We start from the raw sequence: 20072 nt of genomic DNA on the forward strand, positions 1-20072 counted from the left end.
GGCCATCCACCTTCCCAAAGGGAAGGAGGGGGCTACTGCAGCCGAAGCGATGGGAGGAAGCAGCAGCCAGCTAGGAGCCAGGAGACAAGACTAAAAAGAGGCAGGCCGTCAGCTGGACAGCCCTGCCTTGCTTGGACAACCACACACTTCAGCCCCAAATTTTTGAAAGGAAAGTCCAGGGGCAAGCAGTGCAGCATGGTAAGAAACACATGCATGCCCTCCTCTGCCTTCAACAGCTCAGGCTCTTGCATTTCACCACCCTGGAAAGAAATGCTAAATCATGCGGGGGGGCTCATTGAGAAATTTCCCTTCTAGCATTTGGCTTCTGGGGGTGTGAACAAATCCTACGTCCATTCACTCGACCTCAGTCAAGTCCCCCGACAGGAAAACAAGAGCCCCCGACTCCAAGTGCTCACTCCCCTTCCGAATTCAGATGCTTCTGCAGTGGTCGTGTCAGGGGTTTCCGGGCTTCACTCCACACACTAACATTAGTGCAACAGAGGAGCAAACATATTGCTCCCAGAGTTCGTTCAGAGGTAGGCCCACTATGAAATTATAGACAAAAGCCAAGGTAGGTAGCCCCACTTGGCACAGTTGATTGACTTTAATAGGTGCTGATTATGCTGCTCATATTGCATGAAATTAAAAAGCTTACAAATGTTATGAGCCATTACCCTTCCATTTAAGGAAGCTTATGACATGTTAGCAACATTTAATGAAATTCTTTTCAAAATGCCATCGGCAGCCTCAACGAGCTTCCGCCTCGAAAGGCAACTTGGGGAATTATTTCATAAAGTTTGCTTACTGCGGTGCTTCCAATGTCTCCTTCTTCCAGGACCTGCATGGCAGCTGGAAGATGGGTTGAACCCATTCTACTTGCCTATTTCTTTCCTGCGCAACAAAGCATGCCACTCCCCGACAGGTCCCAGATACTGCAGCAAGCGGGGAGAGGAGAAAAGGGAGGTATGCAAAATCATGTCAAGTTAAATATTCCAAAATTCCCTTGAAAGTTCAAACTTCAGGGATTTTTAAAATTTATTTTCACCAGACATTAATGGCAAAAAGGAGCCAGCATCAACTGTTGGGGCGTGCGCCAAGCTGACGATTCTTGCAATGCGTGTTGCTACTTCATTCATGGCCTTGGTCCATCTCATCTGTTCTTCTGATTGCCTGGTCTCACCTTGCTGTTAGCACGTAAGGACTCTGCGACGACCGAACCGAACAAGACATTTGGACCACGCGTGCGCGAGCCCTAATGATGAACGGGCTGGACTAGCGATGCTACAGATGTTTAATCGCTTCTCCGAGGGGGCTGGCTGGACACAGCTGCGAGAACGGCACTCTGCGAGGCATCTGGTAATTAGCAATTCCGTTTTTGTCAAGTTAATTGGGGTTTTAAAATAATATTTTGGCAGTACCTGCTATGTGCATTCAACGGAGGGGAGCGGGATCTGCAATGCGTGGCACAACAGGAGACATCGGTCTTCAGCATTGCCCTTTGCAGGGCCATGCCCCGCAACCTGAAAAAGTCTTAAGGGACTGATGAGAAAGGTGGTCTTGTCCTATATAGGCCCACATCATCTCTTCTCTTATCAGCTCGTTTTCTCTGGGAATAGTTCAAATGCTAGAGAAAAATCAGGAATTTAGGGACCGGTGAGTGATGGCGAACAAATGGCTTAGGAGGGTGGTTGTGCACTGACTCCAGCGAAGCGATTAATGCTGTTAAGTGCTTGCTTGGACCAGGGCCTTAATCATTAGGAGACAATCTCGGTACCATTTTCTTGTCCTGTAGAAAAGGAAGAAAAAAATATCTGCTCCCCCCTGCTCATGAAAAAAAGACCCCATGCTTCGTTTCGTATGAGTGATTGGGGCGTTAACTGAAGGCTAAAGTCTATCTACGCAGCTTGACTGCACAACGTTACAATTATCTTGCCATCTGCACTTGCCTCTCCTCGTGGGTGGATGTTGCTTTTTAATCCAAATGAGCATTTTATTGTTTATAAGCATGTATTTTTGGCTACAAGGCAGGTAGGCCCCACTGTGGATCCATGTCACTGTTTAATCCAAATGAGTTTTTTTTTTATTGTTGATCAACGTGTATTTTTAGCTTCGGGGCACGTATACCCGCAGAGCAAATAATACAAGAAAATACCTGGATTATGAAGCCGCTCCTGCATTCTGCAATGAAGCCCCTGCCCCAATTTCCAAAGCTGTGCATTGTGAGACAACTGCATTTGCAAGATAATTATTTCTCAGCCTTAGAAGCTTCCTTTAAAGCCAGCGTCATTTAAATATTGATTTGGGGGAAGGCTTTCTTTTCTTTTTTTGTTGTTGTTGCTAAGAACAGAATCATTCAGAGAAATGGAAAATATCTGGAATTATATCATGCAGCTGCTATTAAGTTATTGCACTGATGCCAACATCCTATTCACTAGTCAAAAAGATGATGGTTATTGGCCCCGGTCCTGGGAGAACAATGGCTTAAGGCTGCTCCTACCAAAGTCACGGCAGGTTTTGACACTGGATCCAAAGAGAGCGGCATCCATGTCCCGTGGCCCTTACCTTGCAAACTGCTTGTGCTGAGGTCACCCCCGCTCTGCACAGATGTCAGGATCTTCGACAAGTGTAAAGCTTCCAGGATCGGGGCCTGGAGCACCCCATCAAAATAAAACTAAAAGCTGCCCTGCTGTATCTGGCACCAAAGTTTCCCTTTCGAGCATTGGGACTATTTTCTGCCAAAGTACTCCGCAGTCATTTTAAGAGCATGATCTCAGAAAGGAAAAGAAGAAACAGAAGGGCATGATGGACCTGAGGCTCTGGGCCAACCCGGGGCCTGGAAAGGCAGATCTAATTCTGTGGTAGGACTGCAAGCGTGCAGTCGAAGGGAGACAAGCGAGCAGATCTTTATCTGGAGGAGGGCTTTGTCCTGCAATGGGGTCCGTGCTCCTGGAGCTGGCCACTGGCACCGCCGTTTGCCTATAGGGACACAACTACAGGCCCACGGTGAATAGTTTCATAAAACACGAGGGGCTCAATCATGCAATCCCTCACCTTAGTCACGTGAGTAACTATTGCCTTCAATGGGATTGTGCATGCACAAGTGCTCACAGAATCGGGGCCTCATTTTCTATACAGGAAATTTTTTTCTATACATGAAGCTGACCCCAGCTGACTTCCCGTCCCTCGGGCAGGGGACTGGATCCGATGATCTTGCGAGGTCCCTTCCAGCCCTAATGTCTATGAAATCTATAGGTTATAAAGTAAAGAACAAACAACCATCACATTTTTAAAAATAACATACGCTAACTTGCCTTTGCCTCTTGACTGAAGGATTTTGAATCCTAAACTTGCAACATGCCAATATCTCTTCCTCCTTCTTAGAGTCGAGATTACCATCTCCCTAGCTGTCAGGCAGTTATTCAAGTAATACAGCCTGCATTTTTACGGTGTCACCTCAGCACACTACTTTATTTCTGCTGTTATCGGGACAGAAAATGCACAGGCGTCCATGCTCCATCCCAAGCGTCCTCCCTTTCATGTTGCCTCCAGACCTGTTAAGTAGCAAGCATCAAAACAAAACAAATCATTTGCATTAAAGAGGACTAAAACCTTGCTTTAAGGGAGTTTCCAGGAACCTGCTTGTTAATAGCTCTTCTCAAAAGAGGCATGAAATTTTCACTTTTAAAGATTCTAGTTAAATTACAACGAGGCAGATTGAAGACCGCAAAACTGTTATCATGGCTTTCCAGCACATAAAATTAACAATTGTGCTGTTACGTGCAACTTTCAGTCGAAGTTTGTCTGTCTGATTTATAAGGAAGCAGATGGTTCGCACGATTGTCCACAATAAATTACGACAGTTAGAAAGACAGTCGCATCCTGAAAGCAACAAAAAAAAAATCCAGCACGCAGATGGGCTTAGAGATGACCCTTCCAATTTTTAATAATCTCCATAATTTATGTGCGACAAAAGCGATGCAAAGATGCCTAATGCACCTTCTTGACTAAGTGCAAATCACTTTTATTTACTCAGGCAATACTTCATGGTCCAGTTAACTTCTTAATTAAAGGCAGCAAGATGCTCATGTTCCATGCAAGTGGCATGGAAAATAACGTTTAGTGTGCAATATGTTCAGCTGGGAGTTTAAGCTGCTCTGCTCACTTCTGGAGAACCTGGTGCATCTATCATTTTTCTTTCAAGCAAGGCTAAAGCATTCACCCCTCACTGCAGCCAGGTTCAAGCCTCCACGGCCCGCTTCTCGGTGCCTGAACCTCCTCACAGTGCCGCGATGCCCAGTACCTGGCTGCTAATATTTTACCAACAAACAGGTCTCTATTAGGTCACGAGGAACCACTTGAATCCATGGTACCTCTAGATTGGACATTCCCCATTTTTTTCTTCTTGAGTCCCCGCTTCTGGGTTTACCAGCTGCCCACATACCCCTACCAGCATATGTTTTATATTTTAATCCCTTAAATGCCAATTAGTATTATGAGGAAAGTTAAATCCGTCAGTATACGATTTCTTCTGCATGACTTTTACCATCTTTTCTCCAATGCCTGATGAAGGGTATTTGTGCCCCAAAGCTTGAATTAAAGAATGTGTTTTTTTGCAAAAGTCTAACTGGTCTAATAAAAGACACCACCTCTACCACGAGCCCCGACTGCGTTTTCCTGTAGACCAATATGGCTACAACCTGGATCCCTTGCGTATTGCCCGGGGGTACACATACCACAGTTTGGGGACCCCTGCCTAGATGATACCTGCTTGCAACTTCAGTGGCAGGACTTCAGTTGTGGGAGGTGAGATTCAACTCAGCCATTTAGCACCAATGTTGGCGGTGCGGCCTCAGGTTGCCAAAGCCGAATTCCCTTATTCTGCAACTGCTGCAGCTGCTCCAGCCTCCCAGAGCACCCTAACACCCCCCTTCCCAAGCCAAGGGTTTTCTCCATCCCCACTACACCCTTTTTAAACAGAGATCCCCAGTTCTCTTCAGTTCTGGGGCTAAGATTCCTACAGAAGTGGTCTGGGCATGTTTTTCCTCTTGATCTATGCTGGAACGAGAGATGCATGCACGAAGAAAAGGAGCTGCTGACTATCCTCAGTTACAAAGACACAGTCCTGAGAGATTCCCATAGCAATCATCTTGCTCTAGCCACAGAGTCACCAGGATTGGGAGCGCTCCATCAGGATATCCTAACGTAGCATTGGCCCAAGTCTATTGAGATCATGTGGCACTGCAGCTACTTTTGCCAAGGATGAATACAGCCCTGCAATTTCTTTTACAAACAAACAATGCGGTACTTATTGTGTAACTTTATTCTAATAAATTACATGCATCTCAAATTAACCCCCCTGTCTTTTGCTGAACTTCATCTATTATACATAACCAGCATCTGGAAACCTTTTGAGCCATAAATAAAGCCATTATCTAAGCTAGCAGACTGTACACAACTCTTAGGTTGTTTAATTAAACACAAAGAAAATTATTATACATTAACACATCCCTGGCATTTATTATTTGTCTTTTTTTTAATGTCTTTTCTCTTACACACTTGCATTTAAAACTACATTCTGCACGAGTGAAAATCTTAATTAGCTCCATAGGAATGGTATTACTCAGGATTTGTTAGGGGTATAACTGAGAGCTGAATTTCGCAATTAACAACGTAATAAAAAAAAAGCTAATTGTTAATAATTGTTAGCTGCTAATAAATCTCATGTTATGAGGATGGCCTGTTTTGATCAAGATACTTTCATTCCAATATTACCACGCCCAGTGCCGGCTCAGTGAGAAGTCAGTGGAGATGTACACATTGGTGTGTTATATATGACACACGTGCGCGCACACACACACACGCACGCACACACAGCACTTGGGAAACACTCCAGCTGAGCTGTATATCGGGCAACTTGGATTCACGGCTAGTCTCTTACCTGGCTAATGGCAACGATATTAATTATGATATGGGAGGACCAGTGGAGCGAGCAACACTCGCACAGGATATGCTTTACCTCCAGTTTCGCCTTCTTTGCATTCATTGAATAACCAACCACACCATTCACACAGCCGTAAGTAGCACGGGAAGAAACCTTTTGTCCCTCCATCACACTGAAATGAAGGCTACATCACAGTCTAAAGATTAAACTTCCCAGCAGCAACAAATGCAAGTTGTTCTTTATTCCCTTCAGATAAAAAGTGGCTTCCAAAACCTAATGGTGGGACAACAAATAGAGCAATTTTTCCAATCAGTTTCTCAAACTATGCGATGTATTCCCTCATGTGCTCTATCCACCAAAGTGAATTATGTTATGAGGTTCAAAGGCTCTCCATTAATTCCAGGATGAAAACATTTATAAATATGAAAATTTTCTCATTAACTTCTCTTCCTAAATGATTCCTCTTTGACAAATCAATCTGCAGCCATTTTGCAGAGGTTACAACCTTCAATAATTAAATCGGATATTGTATTGGATGTTGCGTTGATTACTCCACAAATTCCAATTTCTGCAAGGCCACTAAAATGTCTAGCTAAGGGGATGTTAACGTTATTTAATTAGCTATCTGCCATCATCATCCAAGTGGGAGGTTGATATTTGAATCAAATTAACGCTTCTGAACAGGAAACGGAAGAGATGATCTCTGCTTTGAAGTAGTGATACAAAACAGAAGGGCTGTGTAACCTATTCAGCTTTTGTAGAGCTGCTCAGGCCACACCAGATTGCATCAGGATGATCAGAAAGGGCTGATAATACATTAAATCTTTTCTTTAAAAATGCTGTTTTTAATCTCACTTGGGTTCCTGCTCATCTTCACGTTTGTAAAATGTTGCCTCTCTTGCTGGGCAGATCTCTTTTAGTTTTGGCACTAAGCAATTTAAAAACTTGCCGCGTTTTAGGTGTGCGTAATCAAGAACAACCAGAGTCCCTACTACAGCAGTTCTCGACTTTTTCAGACTCGGGGCAGCACTCGTTAGACCTGAGACCTTGGAGATGCTAGCGCTTACCGTTCACTCATTTCTCGACAAATAACAGAGCAAGTCTTCTCTTGCAAAGAACTAAGAAAGGCCACAACAGGACAACATTTTTAATGCTGTGGCTTCCCATTTGAAAGCTCTGGCTTGATCTGATGAATTGTGTTTGAACTCCTAACCGGGCTAACATTGTGTAGCACCCTGCAGCACCCTTAAAATGATCTCAAGGCACTCCAAGGTATGGTAGCACCCCAGCCAAGAAACACTGCCCTGGCATCATACTGGGTTGAGCCTTTAGTGAGGGTTTATTGTGAGTTAGGGTGCACAAACCAGGTGGATAATCCTCTCTCAGTGCTAGATCTCACAACTTTCAGCCACTTCTCAGCTCCCATGGTGAAGTGATGGCTTCTTACGACCGTGAGATTTACTTTTAAAAACAGAAAAAGCTTCTGTGAAACTTCGGCTATAACTTGACATAAATACATGTGGGAGCCAGGCAACAGAAAACCCGTGGGCTCAGTCCCCAAATCACCTGCGTCTAGCCCGCCCATCATGATCAATGGATTGGGTAGTACTCCACCTACGGAAACATCATTATTTTTTCTCCTTTCCGGATAACTTACAGGTCTGGAGCGGATTTCTTTGGCGTAGAGGGGCTTCAAGAATTCTGAATCTCCTTCTAGCTTTAGACCTTTTTCTGTGATTCTCAGGTTTCCCATTCCATCCTGAAACACACACACACAAAAATCATCCTATTAGCAATGATTGCTAAATACCCCCAAACCTGATGCATGAAAACGGCTGCCCCGCTTTTTCCCCCCCATACAGAAGAACGTGTAAAAACACTGGGAGGCATTGTACGATGCAATTACTCGGTATTATCCTTTCAGCTCCATTTCTGTGGAAAAAGTCTATTCCATGCCTCCTAATAAACCATTTACTCATATGAAAGATGCCCTTTTAAACTAGTCATCTCTGCTCAGAGAGAGAGATACAGTGACATCCTGTGTTAGCGTGAAATCATTCACTGTAACGTGTCTCTGTAACGATACTACCATGTCATTCATAATGAATCCATGCATAGGACACAAAGAAATTAATCCATCCGTTCTCAGACTGATAACAAAAGGTTTAGCTTTATAGAAACAAATCTTCGCATTGCAAATGCTGGAAGGATGCACACGTTCTGTCTATGCCAGCACGGCAATTACGTGCGCAGTGGAATTTGGTCTCGCTTTCATTTTAACATCCCTTTGTGCAGGCAACCCACATACTTTTCTTTGTTTTGAATATTTATCACAATCAAGAGGCGCAATGCAGGTGATCTATCCTCCCAAAAACTGTGTGATGAAGAGCAAATGGGAGGTGAACACGTGTAAACACACAAAATCCAGAACGAAACAGTGGTTTGGCCATGTAACAAGGAGGCCCAGCACCCTTGCCAACACCATCCTGCAGTGTGCTGTGTGTGGACGAAGACAGCAACAACCTAGGACAAGCTGGACACCAACATCAAAGACTGGATGGGATTAAAACTGATTGATTGTACAAGGATTGCAAAAGACAGGGAAGAATGAAGGAAAGTTATTGCTACATCAAAGGTGCCCCAAGGGTTGGTGCAGCCTCGGGACTGACAGGCCGACAATAATGAAGAAAAAGTTATTTAAAGAGACATGGAAAGTAATTTTGAAGGAGTTTTCCCAAAAGGAGTGAGATGGGAACACAGACCAGTACATATCAAGAAAGTGATAGTCTCACATATTATCAGCTCAGTATTTGCCCTGGGCCAGGCGACCAGATGAAGCCTCTCGCCTAGGATGTGTTCTCACCCGACTCCTTCCCTATTTGTGGCTCGTTTCTGATCGTTTCCGATCCCTCCCCCAGATCAGGAACAGCAAAGACTTGGTCCCGTGCCGCCTTCTCCCTCTCGCTGCCCGGGAGCAACAGGGTAGCTTGAGCACCGAGAAGTGCCAAATTGGGCCGGGTACCTTTTTTTGCACCTCTCTTTTGATCAGCTCAAGCCTGGGCATTGCGAAGGATAACATGGTAAATCGGGAGTGGGAGAGGGAGGGGAAGGCAGAAGGCAATCTGAATCTCTTTCAGAATATCTACATCTGCTGTTTGATCTAGGCACCTGCCTTTTCACCCAAACCTGAGGAAGTCCCGCGATCTGGCATGAAACGAGTGATGCCATGTGCACGCCTCCCTCTCCCTAGACATTCAGACTTGATCTTTGCCGCTATCAGTCTTCTTCTCCTCGGTCTAGCACCACACCGTGCTCCTAGCCTGTAGGCCTTCTCAAAAGATGTGTGCTTGTTGTCCCCAAAGCACCTGGTGCTTAGATGTATAAAATCTCCTTGATAAATGGTGTGAAGTATTGGCTGCAGGCCGCCAGCAGACGACTGCAAATAGACTATTTCCTTTCGAAATTGTTTAGTTATGTGTTTCCAAGCTGTAATGAAATGTCTGACACAGGATAATGGCAAACAAAATACATGTCAAAATTCTGTATGAGCTTTTCTTATGGGTTTGATACAATGAGACAGGTATACAGAAGGAAGCAGCACAGGCCCGCGCTAAAAATATCTCGATTTTAGATCATGAGAGAAAGTCATATAGTTTATTAAGACAGGTGTTTTAGGTTCATTTCCACTTTAATTACGGAGAAAAAATATGCATGGACGTGTTGGAGGGCGGCAGTGGATAAACATAGCATCCAACCATGTACATCCACATGCAAGACCATAGGAGCGTAGGAAAGTCAGGCTGGAAGGGACCTCGCTAGGTCATCTAGTCCAGCCCCCTGCTCAGCACAGGAGCATCCTTGATTAAACCATCCTAGCCAATGTTTATCCAACCTGCTCTTAAAAATTTCCAGGAATGGAGATCCCCCACGTGCCTAGGTAGCCCATCCCAAGACTCGACCACGGCATCAATCCTTACCTCTGCAACGATGCTGAAGTTAGGCAGGACATGCTCTTGCAAAGGCAAAGCTTAGCTCTGGGGAGCGTCCAGCTGTGTCAGCTGTGAAACAACTCCCCGCCTCTGCCATTCAGATCTATGTAATGCTTTCTGATTAATCCACGTGTGCAAATGAAGACACAGCTCTCCTTTCCCCCTTCCCCCTTCTCTCCCAGCTAGCATCATAGAAAAGGACCTCCAGAGGTTACCTAGTCCAGTGACCTGGTGCAGGATCATCCCCATCTAAACCCAGATTGGCAACCCTGACACAACTGTGAGATATACCACCCAAACCTGCCACTGGTGACGTGGGAGGACTACGGCAGCCAATGTCCCGCTCCTATAAAGGTGGTTAAAATACTCTCAAGAGATTTGTGTTCGGCTATGCACCGTGTCCTCATCTGACAGCCCAGGAGGGGGGACTGCAGCTACAGAAGGAGAGGTAACGGAAAGCCCAGGCAGATTTGAAGGAATTATTGGCAAAAGATGCAGAAGGAGACTTTAGCGGGGGGGGAAATAATCAAAGATATGGTACATTCATGCAAACAGCCCAGAAATGGTGTTGGGAATAGCATAAGCCCAGCCAGGCATTTGCCAGGTGTTGCTGAATTTCACAGTGGGGTCAATTACTCTGTTTTACCGCATGATTTAACTCCACGGTGGAAAAGGAAAGAGTTTCTTTACTGATCAGCGGTTCCCTTAGAAGAAAGCCGGGCTTAGGCATGTTAGGCGCGAAAAATGAATGCTTTCGCATCATTTTGACACGGAAGCTGTAAACCAACTTTAAAGAGAAGCGCACGCCGAGAATGGTATTGAATGCTTGAAGGGAGGAGGAATGAGAGATAGGGAATAAAGTGCAACGTGCTTCATTCCTGGTCCTTGGTGAAAAATCCTGCCTTATGAATTCTGAGTAGCTGTCGATGCAGAAGGCGCCTCATTTACCTTAAGCAGAAGTATAAAGGAAAATGAGTGCAGTACGATTAGGGCTGCCCTGAAGAGCTCCGATTGCATTTCAATGGTGGCATGCTTTGCTATTTTTGAGGGAAGAGGAATTATTACAGGCGTCTGAAGACCCCGGCGTGTTGGGGAGGTGACCTTTGCCAGGCTAAAAAAGCTCCGCAAATGCTTTCCTGAAATAGATATTTCAGTCAGGTTACAAGCCCTCAGGGTGGGGATTCACACGGGAACCTGCTCCCTGCTTTCATTTGGAGAAGCTGCAGGTCGTGCAAGTGGAGGTCTTACCTGCGCTTTCTGGGAGGGCGGTCAGCTGCAAGGGTGCACGGGCCAACGAAAACAGCGCTTTCCCAGGCGCGGCCGGGAGCAGGAGCCAGGCAGTGCCTCCCAGGCAGGAGGAGGGCCAGGGATCCAAGGGGCAGGGGCCTGCTCTACCTCCGTGGACACCAACAACCCATTACCAATGACTCTGTTGGTCTGTAATTATTCTCTTATCTCCAGCCTGCTTCAGATTCATTTCTCTCCTGCCGGACACCGCTCTTGCGGAGGCATTCGTTCCTCTCCTGTGATGTGGAGTTGCACGCGTCTCTTCTTAGCTTGCTCATCTCTCCTTCCTCTACGTCCCGTCTCCATCTCGGGCTCTCCCCCTGTCTTGCCCTCTCAACTCCCACCATGCCACTTCCCTCTCATCCCCATGCTTTCACACCCTCTTCCCAACCTCAACGCAATAATACATGTTCCTTTGACACCGGTCACGCGACTCCTTGCTCCCAGCACTGTCCCAATTCAGCACCCTGAACATCAGGCATCTCCCAGTCTAGGATCTGATCCAAAGCCCGCTGCACTTGGAGGAACGACCATCGAGTCGCCTTTGAATCTGGCACCTAATGCTTCACCCAAAAGGTGTTTCATCAACTGATCTGATGCTAATGGCAGTTTGTCCTTATGGTGTAATTGGGAGTTATCATGGCAAAAATATGCAAAAGCCATCATTTTCACTTAAAATAAAAAGGCAAGCCCTGGCATGCAATAGTAGAATTGGTATAAAGTCAAGTTTATTTTCTATTAGGAGGGAATTAAGCTGCTGTCACAAAGGATACCACAACACATGCACAACACACTACGTGTTTCTGTAAAAAGTGACTAGTGTCTTGTTTTCAGTAGTGTGTGATATATTCATTCCTAAATTGCGTGGTTGGAAAAAACCTCCACAAACACCACTTTATTCTGCACTGAATATACAGAGGCTGAAACCCATACAAATTCACAGACCATCCCCTTCAGCCAATAAAATTCAGAAGCAGGATGCTTGATGTGACAAAAGCCACAACGTTTTCATCCCAATTCATATCTGTGACAAACATACATCCTTGTTCACCGTCCTCATGAGAAATCCTGCCATGCTGCCGCGTGCGACGTTTGGTCAGAGAGCATGGCAACGTGACGGGTGCTGGATCAGCTGGCTGTGATAACTGTCGGTGATGTTAGTCTTGAAGATTTCCAGATATAGTTGCTAGAGGTACCTGTTTGATAAGCTTAGCAATATGTGGCCTATGTCAAATTTTGTCACATTTCAGGAGATCAAGGCTGTTCTCCACTCGAGTGTCTGCACGTAAGACAGGAAGGGCTTCGGCTCCAGTGCAGTCAATGGGACTTAAGCCCCCGCTCAACATTAAATATAGCTTCAAGTTCACCCTATTTAGAGTTTCTTTCCTGAAGTCTAACACAGATGAAACGAACATTTTTGGAAGTTATACATACTTAATGAATACACCTCTCTCTGGAATAACAGAAGGAAAAAGGAATTGCTTCAAGCACTTTAGTTACCTGTTTGCCTTCTGTTTTTAATACCATATTCACTCCCAGACTGCATCCAAAAGCTGCTGCCAATTCAGCAATGGCTGCAACAGGGTTAAACCTCTAGCTTTTCCCTGAGCCAGAAAGGGAGGGCAAGTACGGCGGATGGACAGACTCTTCCCCTGGGCCAGAAGTCAGCCATGATGCTGGAAAAATCTCTTCCCCCTTCATCCTGCCTTTCCAAAACTAGGCGTGCATCTTACTTGTGGGTATGTGAGAAAACGTGGTAATATGTCCTAATTTGAATATAAATAACGTGAAAGGCACAACTTACTATGGCCAGGGTTGCCCAAAGCAATGGTTCTCCTAGAAAATCTTATTTAAGCGTGCCAACCCCTGGGACACGTGAGGTGGAATGAAAAGGGCTTGTCAACATCAACCATCTTGAATTATTCAGCTCTTTGGTAGGACGCGGTGAAAACTTTCACATCCATTTTATCATCTAAACCACCTTTCTTTTTATACAAGGCTTTGTAATGGGCAGGCATAAAAAATTGATGTGCTGCTGCCGACTGTTATGTGTTAAAATGAGCCCGCGACAGTAAAACCCTGACTTACGAAAATGTCATTTCAGGGTTGCTGAATGAGGAGAGATTTTTATTGGCCTGAGAGAGGAGCTCAGTTTAACAGCCAATTACAAAATGATGGTGTTAGTGTAGGGCACCAGCTCCACACCGCTCCTGCCCGACTACCGGGTGCTTTGCATGCCTGGCCTGGGACGCGTGGGGGCCGCCGGGGCTGCGCTCTGACGTCAAGTCCTGGGTTGGTGGGTTGGCATTTTTGTAAGGCGGCAGGTCTTTGCATGCTTTGATTTCATCTTTTGCCCAGTTAAAACAGACTTTCAATGGGAGACAGGCAGCCTCATAAAATTTCCTCTGGCAGGAATGATAAACAAGACACCAAGACGCCCCTTTCCATATCCTTCCTCCCCTCCCCATGCTTCTGGCAGCATTTCTGAACAAGTTCCTCCCCGCACCCCGGCGAGGTCAGGCTGTGTTGTTATTATTCCTATTACACAAATGGGGAAATCGAAGTGCAGCGAGCTTCACTGACTTCTCCCCTCCTCCTAGTGCCAGGAACAGAATCCAGGTCTTCCGACTGCTGCAGAACCATCCTCCCTCCCATGGGCTTTCATCGATTTTCAGTCTGAGGCGGGTATTGATTGCCCAGCCCTTGCCAATTCACTCCAATACGAGAACAGAACATGGGCAACAATAGCTTGCAGTTATTACGCACGACTTGTCATGCAAGGATGCAAAGCACTTTGTAAGCAATTAATTAATTAAGCCTTGCAACCCGTTGGTGTTTCTACTGCTCCTTTGCTTTTTTGCTGGGGATTGTATGGGAACGCTAAGAGTGGATACTGTCACAGATGAATGTCTGAATCACCGCTTTCTGGTCCAGGCCCATCTCTAGCCAGCTTCAGACGTGTTGGCCTCTCTCCCGAACAGCAGGTGCACTGGCTTGCAGTCCCATCTCCTCCCCAGATTCCTCTTTGAAGAGCTAAATTATCTATAAGTCTCCCCTCTGAGTCGGGGGAAGTTTCTGTTCTTACTGGGAATGCACTGAAGCTGAGTCAGGCAAAGTCCTGGGAGAGAATGATCTTTGGAGAGTTGCTCATATCAAGCTCCTGCACCACTGGATCATCACGGCTTGTGTTGCTGGTCACTACATTTGCATGGTTATTATATGCAGCTCAGTAGAACCAAAGCTCACAAAAAGTTCATATCCAGCGTTTCCATTGGAGGACTGCTCTGCCCTTGTCCTACCTTAAGGTTCGACACATCAGAGCTTCCAAACCCCAGCTCAGTCACTTTCCCTGGGATCTCACTCTCCTCTTGTTCTGATGGCCTGACCTGAAGCTTTCCTCAACTCACTGGCGATCAAGAGCAGCACAAGCATCTAGCTAAATATCTGCAGTTGGATGCTTCTAGTGGAAACAACAGCAGATCTGAATATTCCTGAGTGCAGTAATATTGAGGGCTCTGCTCTTGAAAGGTTGGAGGAGTCGACTTCCTGAAGTCATACGCAAGAAGAACAGCAGATCCACTTCTTCACAAGTATTCATCTTGCTGACTGTGCGTACACATTCCTATTATGATTATATGTGAATCCTCAGCCTGTGTCCATGTGTGCTGGGCACCAAAACAGTACGACAAGTCAGTGCACAGTAAGAAACTTTGCTAAAAATCCTGTCCGGGGTCATCTAAAGGGAGTGTCATATAATGCCCCAAACCACTATAGGGTGGTAATCTGAAAGCAAGGGTGGTGCTGAGTACCTGTCAAAACACTGCAACACTTTGACAAGGTGTAAAACTGCAGTACTCAGAGCAATGAAGAGTCAAGGCATTTAATAGTGGTTCCGAAAGGCTAGAGAGACTGAACACGGTGGGCGTGTCTACACGTGCACTTACATTGGCTTAAATTTACTGCGCGGTTAGCGGGAGTAGGCCAGCATCTACACATGCAGGCGTTAAAGCTGACTTGGAACTAAAGTCAGTGCCATGTCAGTCCACACACACAATGTTACTGCACTGTAAGGCGTCTACATGTGCGTTTCTGTGCAGTAATTAAATCGGGTGTAAATTTGATACCTGCATCACAGAGGTATCAAATTTACACTCAAGTCGGCGTAAGTCGCCATGTTTACTGCATTGTGCGGGCACGCATGTGTAGAAGTGTGCCTGTACTACACAGTAATTTCAGTTACTGCACAGTAAATGTGCAGGTGTAGATGCACCCACTAAGTACAAACTAATGCCCTTCCTTTTCATTCTCTCAACAGCCCTCCGGTGTCCTTTCCAGATGTATTATAGATTTAAAAAATGCTCCCAATTCGTGGTGTTTAATGTGCCTCATGGTGTAGAAGCCCAGTTAGGTGGAGGGTTACCAAAATGCCTAATTGAACTGGAACAAGGTACGTATGCCCGTGGTTGCAGGAGAAGGAGGAGATGCAAACCCAATACATCCAGAATCCTAGCACTGAACTGACAGAGTAAAACAACATTATAAATGCAAGACTAACAAGCAAACAGAAGACACTGACTCACAGAAGCTTCTTTTCCATAAACTCTTGACAGCCTGTGAGAAGACACCTCAAATAACCTCTGCAGCTGCAGACATCAGTCATGGGACGGTCCAGAACTGAGTGAGCAAGGACCAGCTGTGTTAGCTCCCCATTTATCCACCTAAAAATGACCTGCACCAGTTACTGTGGAAGCTGCATGGGTTGTAAAACACCTGGGACTCGCTTTTATTTCTCCCTTTCCTTTTTATAGTTAGATTGAAGTTATCGCAATGACTCCATGGAATCCAGGAGGCTGCTGACTACTCCAACAGCAATGTACAAAAGGAGGAAACAGTTTATAGATACTGCCCGTACCATTTAACATGCGTTTCCATAAGAACGGTGTCCAAGAGATCCAAAACACCCCCTTTTCCGGTGGAGATCACCTGCTGCTTGTTACACCTCCTGCCCTGTTTGCAGTAATGGCTCAAGGGTGTGCAGAAAATAAGCCAGAGGATAAGAAGAGACGTCAACAAGAAGGCAGACTAAGGACAGTTGCAATAAGGCAGCAAACTGCAATTCAGAAGCACTGGGTGTGTCTACATGTGCATTTACTCCGGCTTAAATTTACTGTGGAGTAAATTACTGCTCAGTAAGTAGGAATAGGCCAGCATCCACACATGCAGGCATTAAAGTGCATTAACGCTGTGTGAACTGATGTGGGAGTAAAGTTAGTCCCAAGTCAGTCCACACACACAGTGCTACTGCACAGTAAGGCATCTACACATGCATTACTGCACAGTAAATAACTGGGCGTAAATTTGAATCCTGCATAATGCACATATCAAATTTATGCTCAAGTCGGCATACGACACCGTATTTACCGTGCAGTACAGGCACGCATGCCTGTACTGAGCAGTAATTTCATTAACTATGCAGTAAATGCACGTGTGTAGGCACACCCACTGAGTGCTAATTCTGGCTGCACCAGAGCCTCCCGATCTCATGCTGGGCTCTTGCTACTTTGGGATGATGCTCAGTGCTCTGGATGCATCTCCAGGCCTGCAGCCTGGCTGGGCCACCTCCCTTCTCCTGGAAGGCCAGGGTGAACGCTGAAGCGGTTTTGTCATAGCCCATGTTTCCAGGGTGCCTCTTCCCACTGTGCTGCTTTCCAGGAGGATGACTGTGTTCACACTGAAGTCAGAGGAAAGACTGCCAGGCATTTTAACAACTGCTTCAGGGCCTGACCCAACTCTGGAAGTCCACCAGAAATTTGGCTCTGCCCTTAGCAGAAGTTTGAAAATGGATTCCTTTATGTGAAGTGAAGAAAACAAGCAAAAAGTGTTTTGCAGGTTACTTTTCTAATTAACTTACACCTGATGAAGGCAATGTCGAATGGGTCAAATTAACACCAGAATAATTTCTAAATAAATCATTTCACCTGTATGTGGAGAACAATCAGTTTAGAAATGCAACGCGTCGTACCAGAACTATTTTAGGCATAAAGTGTTTCTCTTCAAAACGAGTCCCTAGAGAGATCCCGGTGCGGTGATGTACTGTGGAGCACAACTAGGACTTCTATCAAATATGCCACCTCATCTGAGTGTACATTTTTATAGTAAAAAGGATTAGCTGACATGTTGGAAAACTGATTATGAATCCCAATGTTGTTACTACAAGAGAAAAAGCATATGCAGAATTCCTCTCAAGGGTAATAATTTCCTTTGCACTGATATTGTAGCAAATAGTTCAAAATTTGCCATTCATGCATCCCAATTCCCTGTTATGGAACATTTTGCCACTGAAGCATTATAAAATGACCCATTTTTCTCAAGCGTTTTTCTGATTTTCTTTCTTTTTTTTTTTTGCTCCCACAGCAGATATTGAGGTTTCATACCCTAAATTCAATTTGGAAACTCATTCCAAACACGTCCTATAAATTCTCCAACTTTTTAAGTTGGCCTATTACCATGGTTATGCTAAGTAGAAGGAAAAAACTTCCACCCTGCAGAAATTTGTGTTCTCTCTGAGGACGGGGGAAAAAAAAGGGAGAATCTAATACTAGTAGGAACTTGCACTCTGCTTACTGTGCAGCATTTTAATAATAAAACCAGCACATAAATCCCCCCCCACTGTACAAAGCATGGCTGAGACAGGTTTTATACAATATGTTCTTATAATCTTGAATTACAACCGCCTGTCAATCACGGGGTACAGGAAAAGAATAAATAGAATTTTTAAAACTATGAATATATTGAGCTCATCTCATTCCTAGCGTGACTCTTCAGGAGTCGCCAGGTCCCATTTATTTTGCTCTTTCTTGCTTGCGTGGCTCCTTTTGTGGTTTGCTCTTCGCACATCTGAAATCAATGGGAATTTTTACTGCCCCCGAGATGAGGCTTGGAGGATTTGTCATGTCCCGTGCCAGAGGCAGGTGTTGTGGAAAGCTCCCGTGTGCTCATGCCCTGGCACTAGCAGGAGCTTTGCAACCATCACGTGGTGCTTCCCTGCTTCTTAGCCCCTCAGCCTCTTGCAAATGAAGAGGAAACAATGGAGATGCATGAGCCCTGGCACTTCTCTTCTGTGTGAGAGGGAATTTCCCCCTGCCTTTCAGCCATGCATGAACAGGGGACCTCTCCTCAGGAAGGGGAATAAGAAAGGAAAAGAGCGCCGTCAACTCCTTGCATAGGGAAAACCTCTCGCTCTCTCCATGGCTCTTAACAGAACGACTTCACTTGGTGCTGAGGGGCAAAACAGAGGTTTGCCCACTGTGAGCCACTGAAACCATTCAGGATTTCAGGTCTAACAGCGCTTTACCATACAGGGAGCTGCATTGCGGCCGCTTTCCATGCACAGACACGTGTCCCGAGCAAGTGAGGGAGATCCGCGGTCCTTTTACACTGATTTACTTATTTATTCCATTTATACATCACCCTTTCCAACAAAGGCTCAGGGTGACATGAAGAGCATACCTAACAGCAGTGACAAAACTCAGCAGCCCAAACTCCAAGGCCTGCACAGGGTCTGGTCCTCCTTTGCTACCGTTAATGGGCCTTGCTATTTTTTTGATAGCGGGGGGTACAAAAGTGAAGGAAAGGAATATTTTCTGCACTATTCAATTCACCTTTTCCAGCGATTTGCTAGCGGGCAGCAGAATCCAGAGAAAGGGCACGTCGACTGATTTGCTACCTGCCACAGGTTTCATGGAGCGAAGAAGACTTTCACAGTCGCGACGCCAAATGTACTTGCGTGAAATCATTTCAGGGATAATTTTAAGGATTCATTCGTGTACTACGACTCATCCTGTTCAGTAAGGCAATGCACGCTGGGCAAATGTGGCCCGGTTGGGCATCGCGGGTAGGAAGAAGCTTGCTTTAAAATCAGGTTCCCCAAGTTAGGAAGCCATCATGGTCCTTTTGTTAAGAAGCTGCCTTCATGGCTAAGGAACCACCTCTGAATTTTTATAGCCCCATTTGTCACAAAAATATAAGATCTAGCTCTTTCCCTATCAGAATATACTGGAAAATAATTTAAACTGTCTCCCAGACTTATCTACAGTGTGTATGTGACATTGTTGTTAGCAGGGAGGCTCTAGGGACGGCATAGAAATGAGAGAGCTGAAAGAGATTGCCCCCAAAGAGGCAGAAATAAGTATATTGCTTTCTATTTCTTTATGAACAAATGCCAACAAAGAATTACTGAAACAGGAATCTATGTGTTTAGGGTCCCTTGCCACTGTGCAGTAGGTAGAGCCAAAGACCAGAGCCGTGGCTGGCACAAATCAGTGTAGGTTCCTGGATTTCAGTGGAGGTGGACTCGTTTACGCCACCCAAGTACCTGCCCCGAGTTCAGACAGGAATGCAACTAAGTCATCTAGTTAACGGGAGTCAAATGAGATGAGACGAGACCCTGGAGTACTGACGCGTTAGATGTTGAATCCTCACGGTGATTCAGTCTCGCAACACCCCTCAGCGCTATTCCCGTCTCAGGTACTTAAAACGCCCCATTACTGTAACAACCGAGCACCTCATGATCTGTAACGCGTCTGTCCTCACAGCACCTCCGGGAGGTTCAGCAAGGCTGTTCCCCCATGCTACCGAAGGCCAGAGTGGCTAAATGACTTACCCAAGGTCATACAGGATGTCTGTGGCGGAGAGGCAGCTGGACGACAGTCTCCCAAGGGCCCAGCTAGTGCCGCATCCATCCAAACACCCCTCCTTGCTTATGGCATTAAACAAGGAAACCTTGGGGTCTGCCTTTGTGAAAAACATGGAGTTAGCCAGTGATTTCCGAACACCACGAAGGTCTCTTTACCCCC

The 20072-nt window shown here is 45.6% G+C and overlaps 1 protein-coding gene across 7 annotated transcripts in view; it reads right to left on the reverse strand.

Moving 5' to 3' along the window:
- Positions 1–20072, reverse strand: part of SGCD (sarcoglycan delta) — a 404288-nt gene that overhangs the window by 87321 nt on the left and 296895 nt on the right. For all 7 annotated transcript variants that reach the window (XM_090020858.1, XM_090020859.1, XM_090020860.1 and 4 more), the window contains one exon: positions 7599–7700. In XM_090020858.1, coding sequence (XP_089876984.1) covers positions 7599–7700 — 102 coding nt within the window. The remainder of the gene's footprint in view (positions 1–7598; positions 7701–20072) is intronic.

The sequence above is a fragment of the Crocodylus siamensis genome, chromosome 10 (assembly GCF_052110815.1).
Source record: "Crocodylus siamensis isolate JL-2025a chromosome 10, ASM5211081v1, whole genome shotgun sequence".
NCBI classification, from domain to species: Eukaryota; Metazoa; Chordata; order Crocodylia; family Crocodylidae; genus Crocodylus; species Crocodylus siamensis.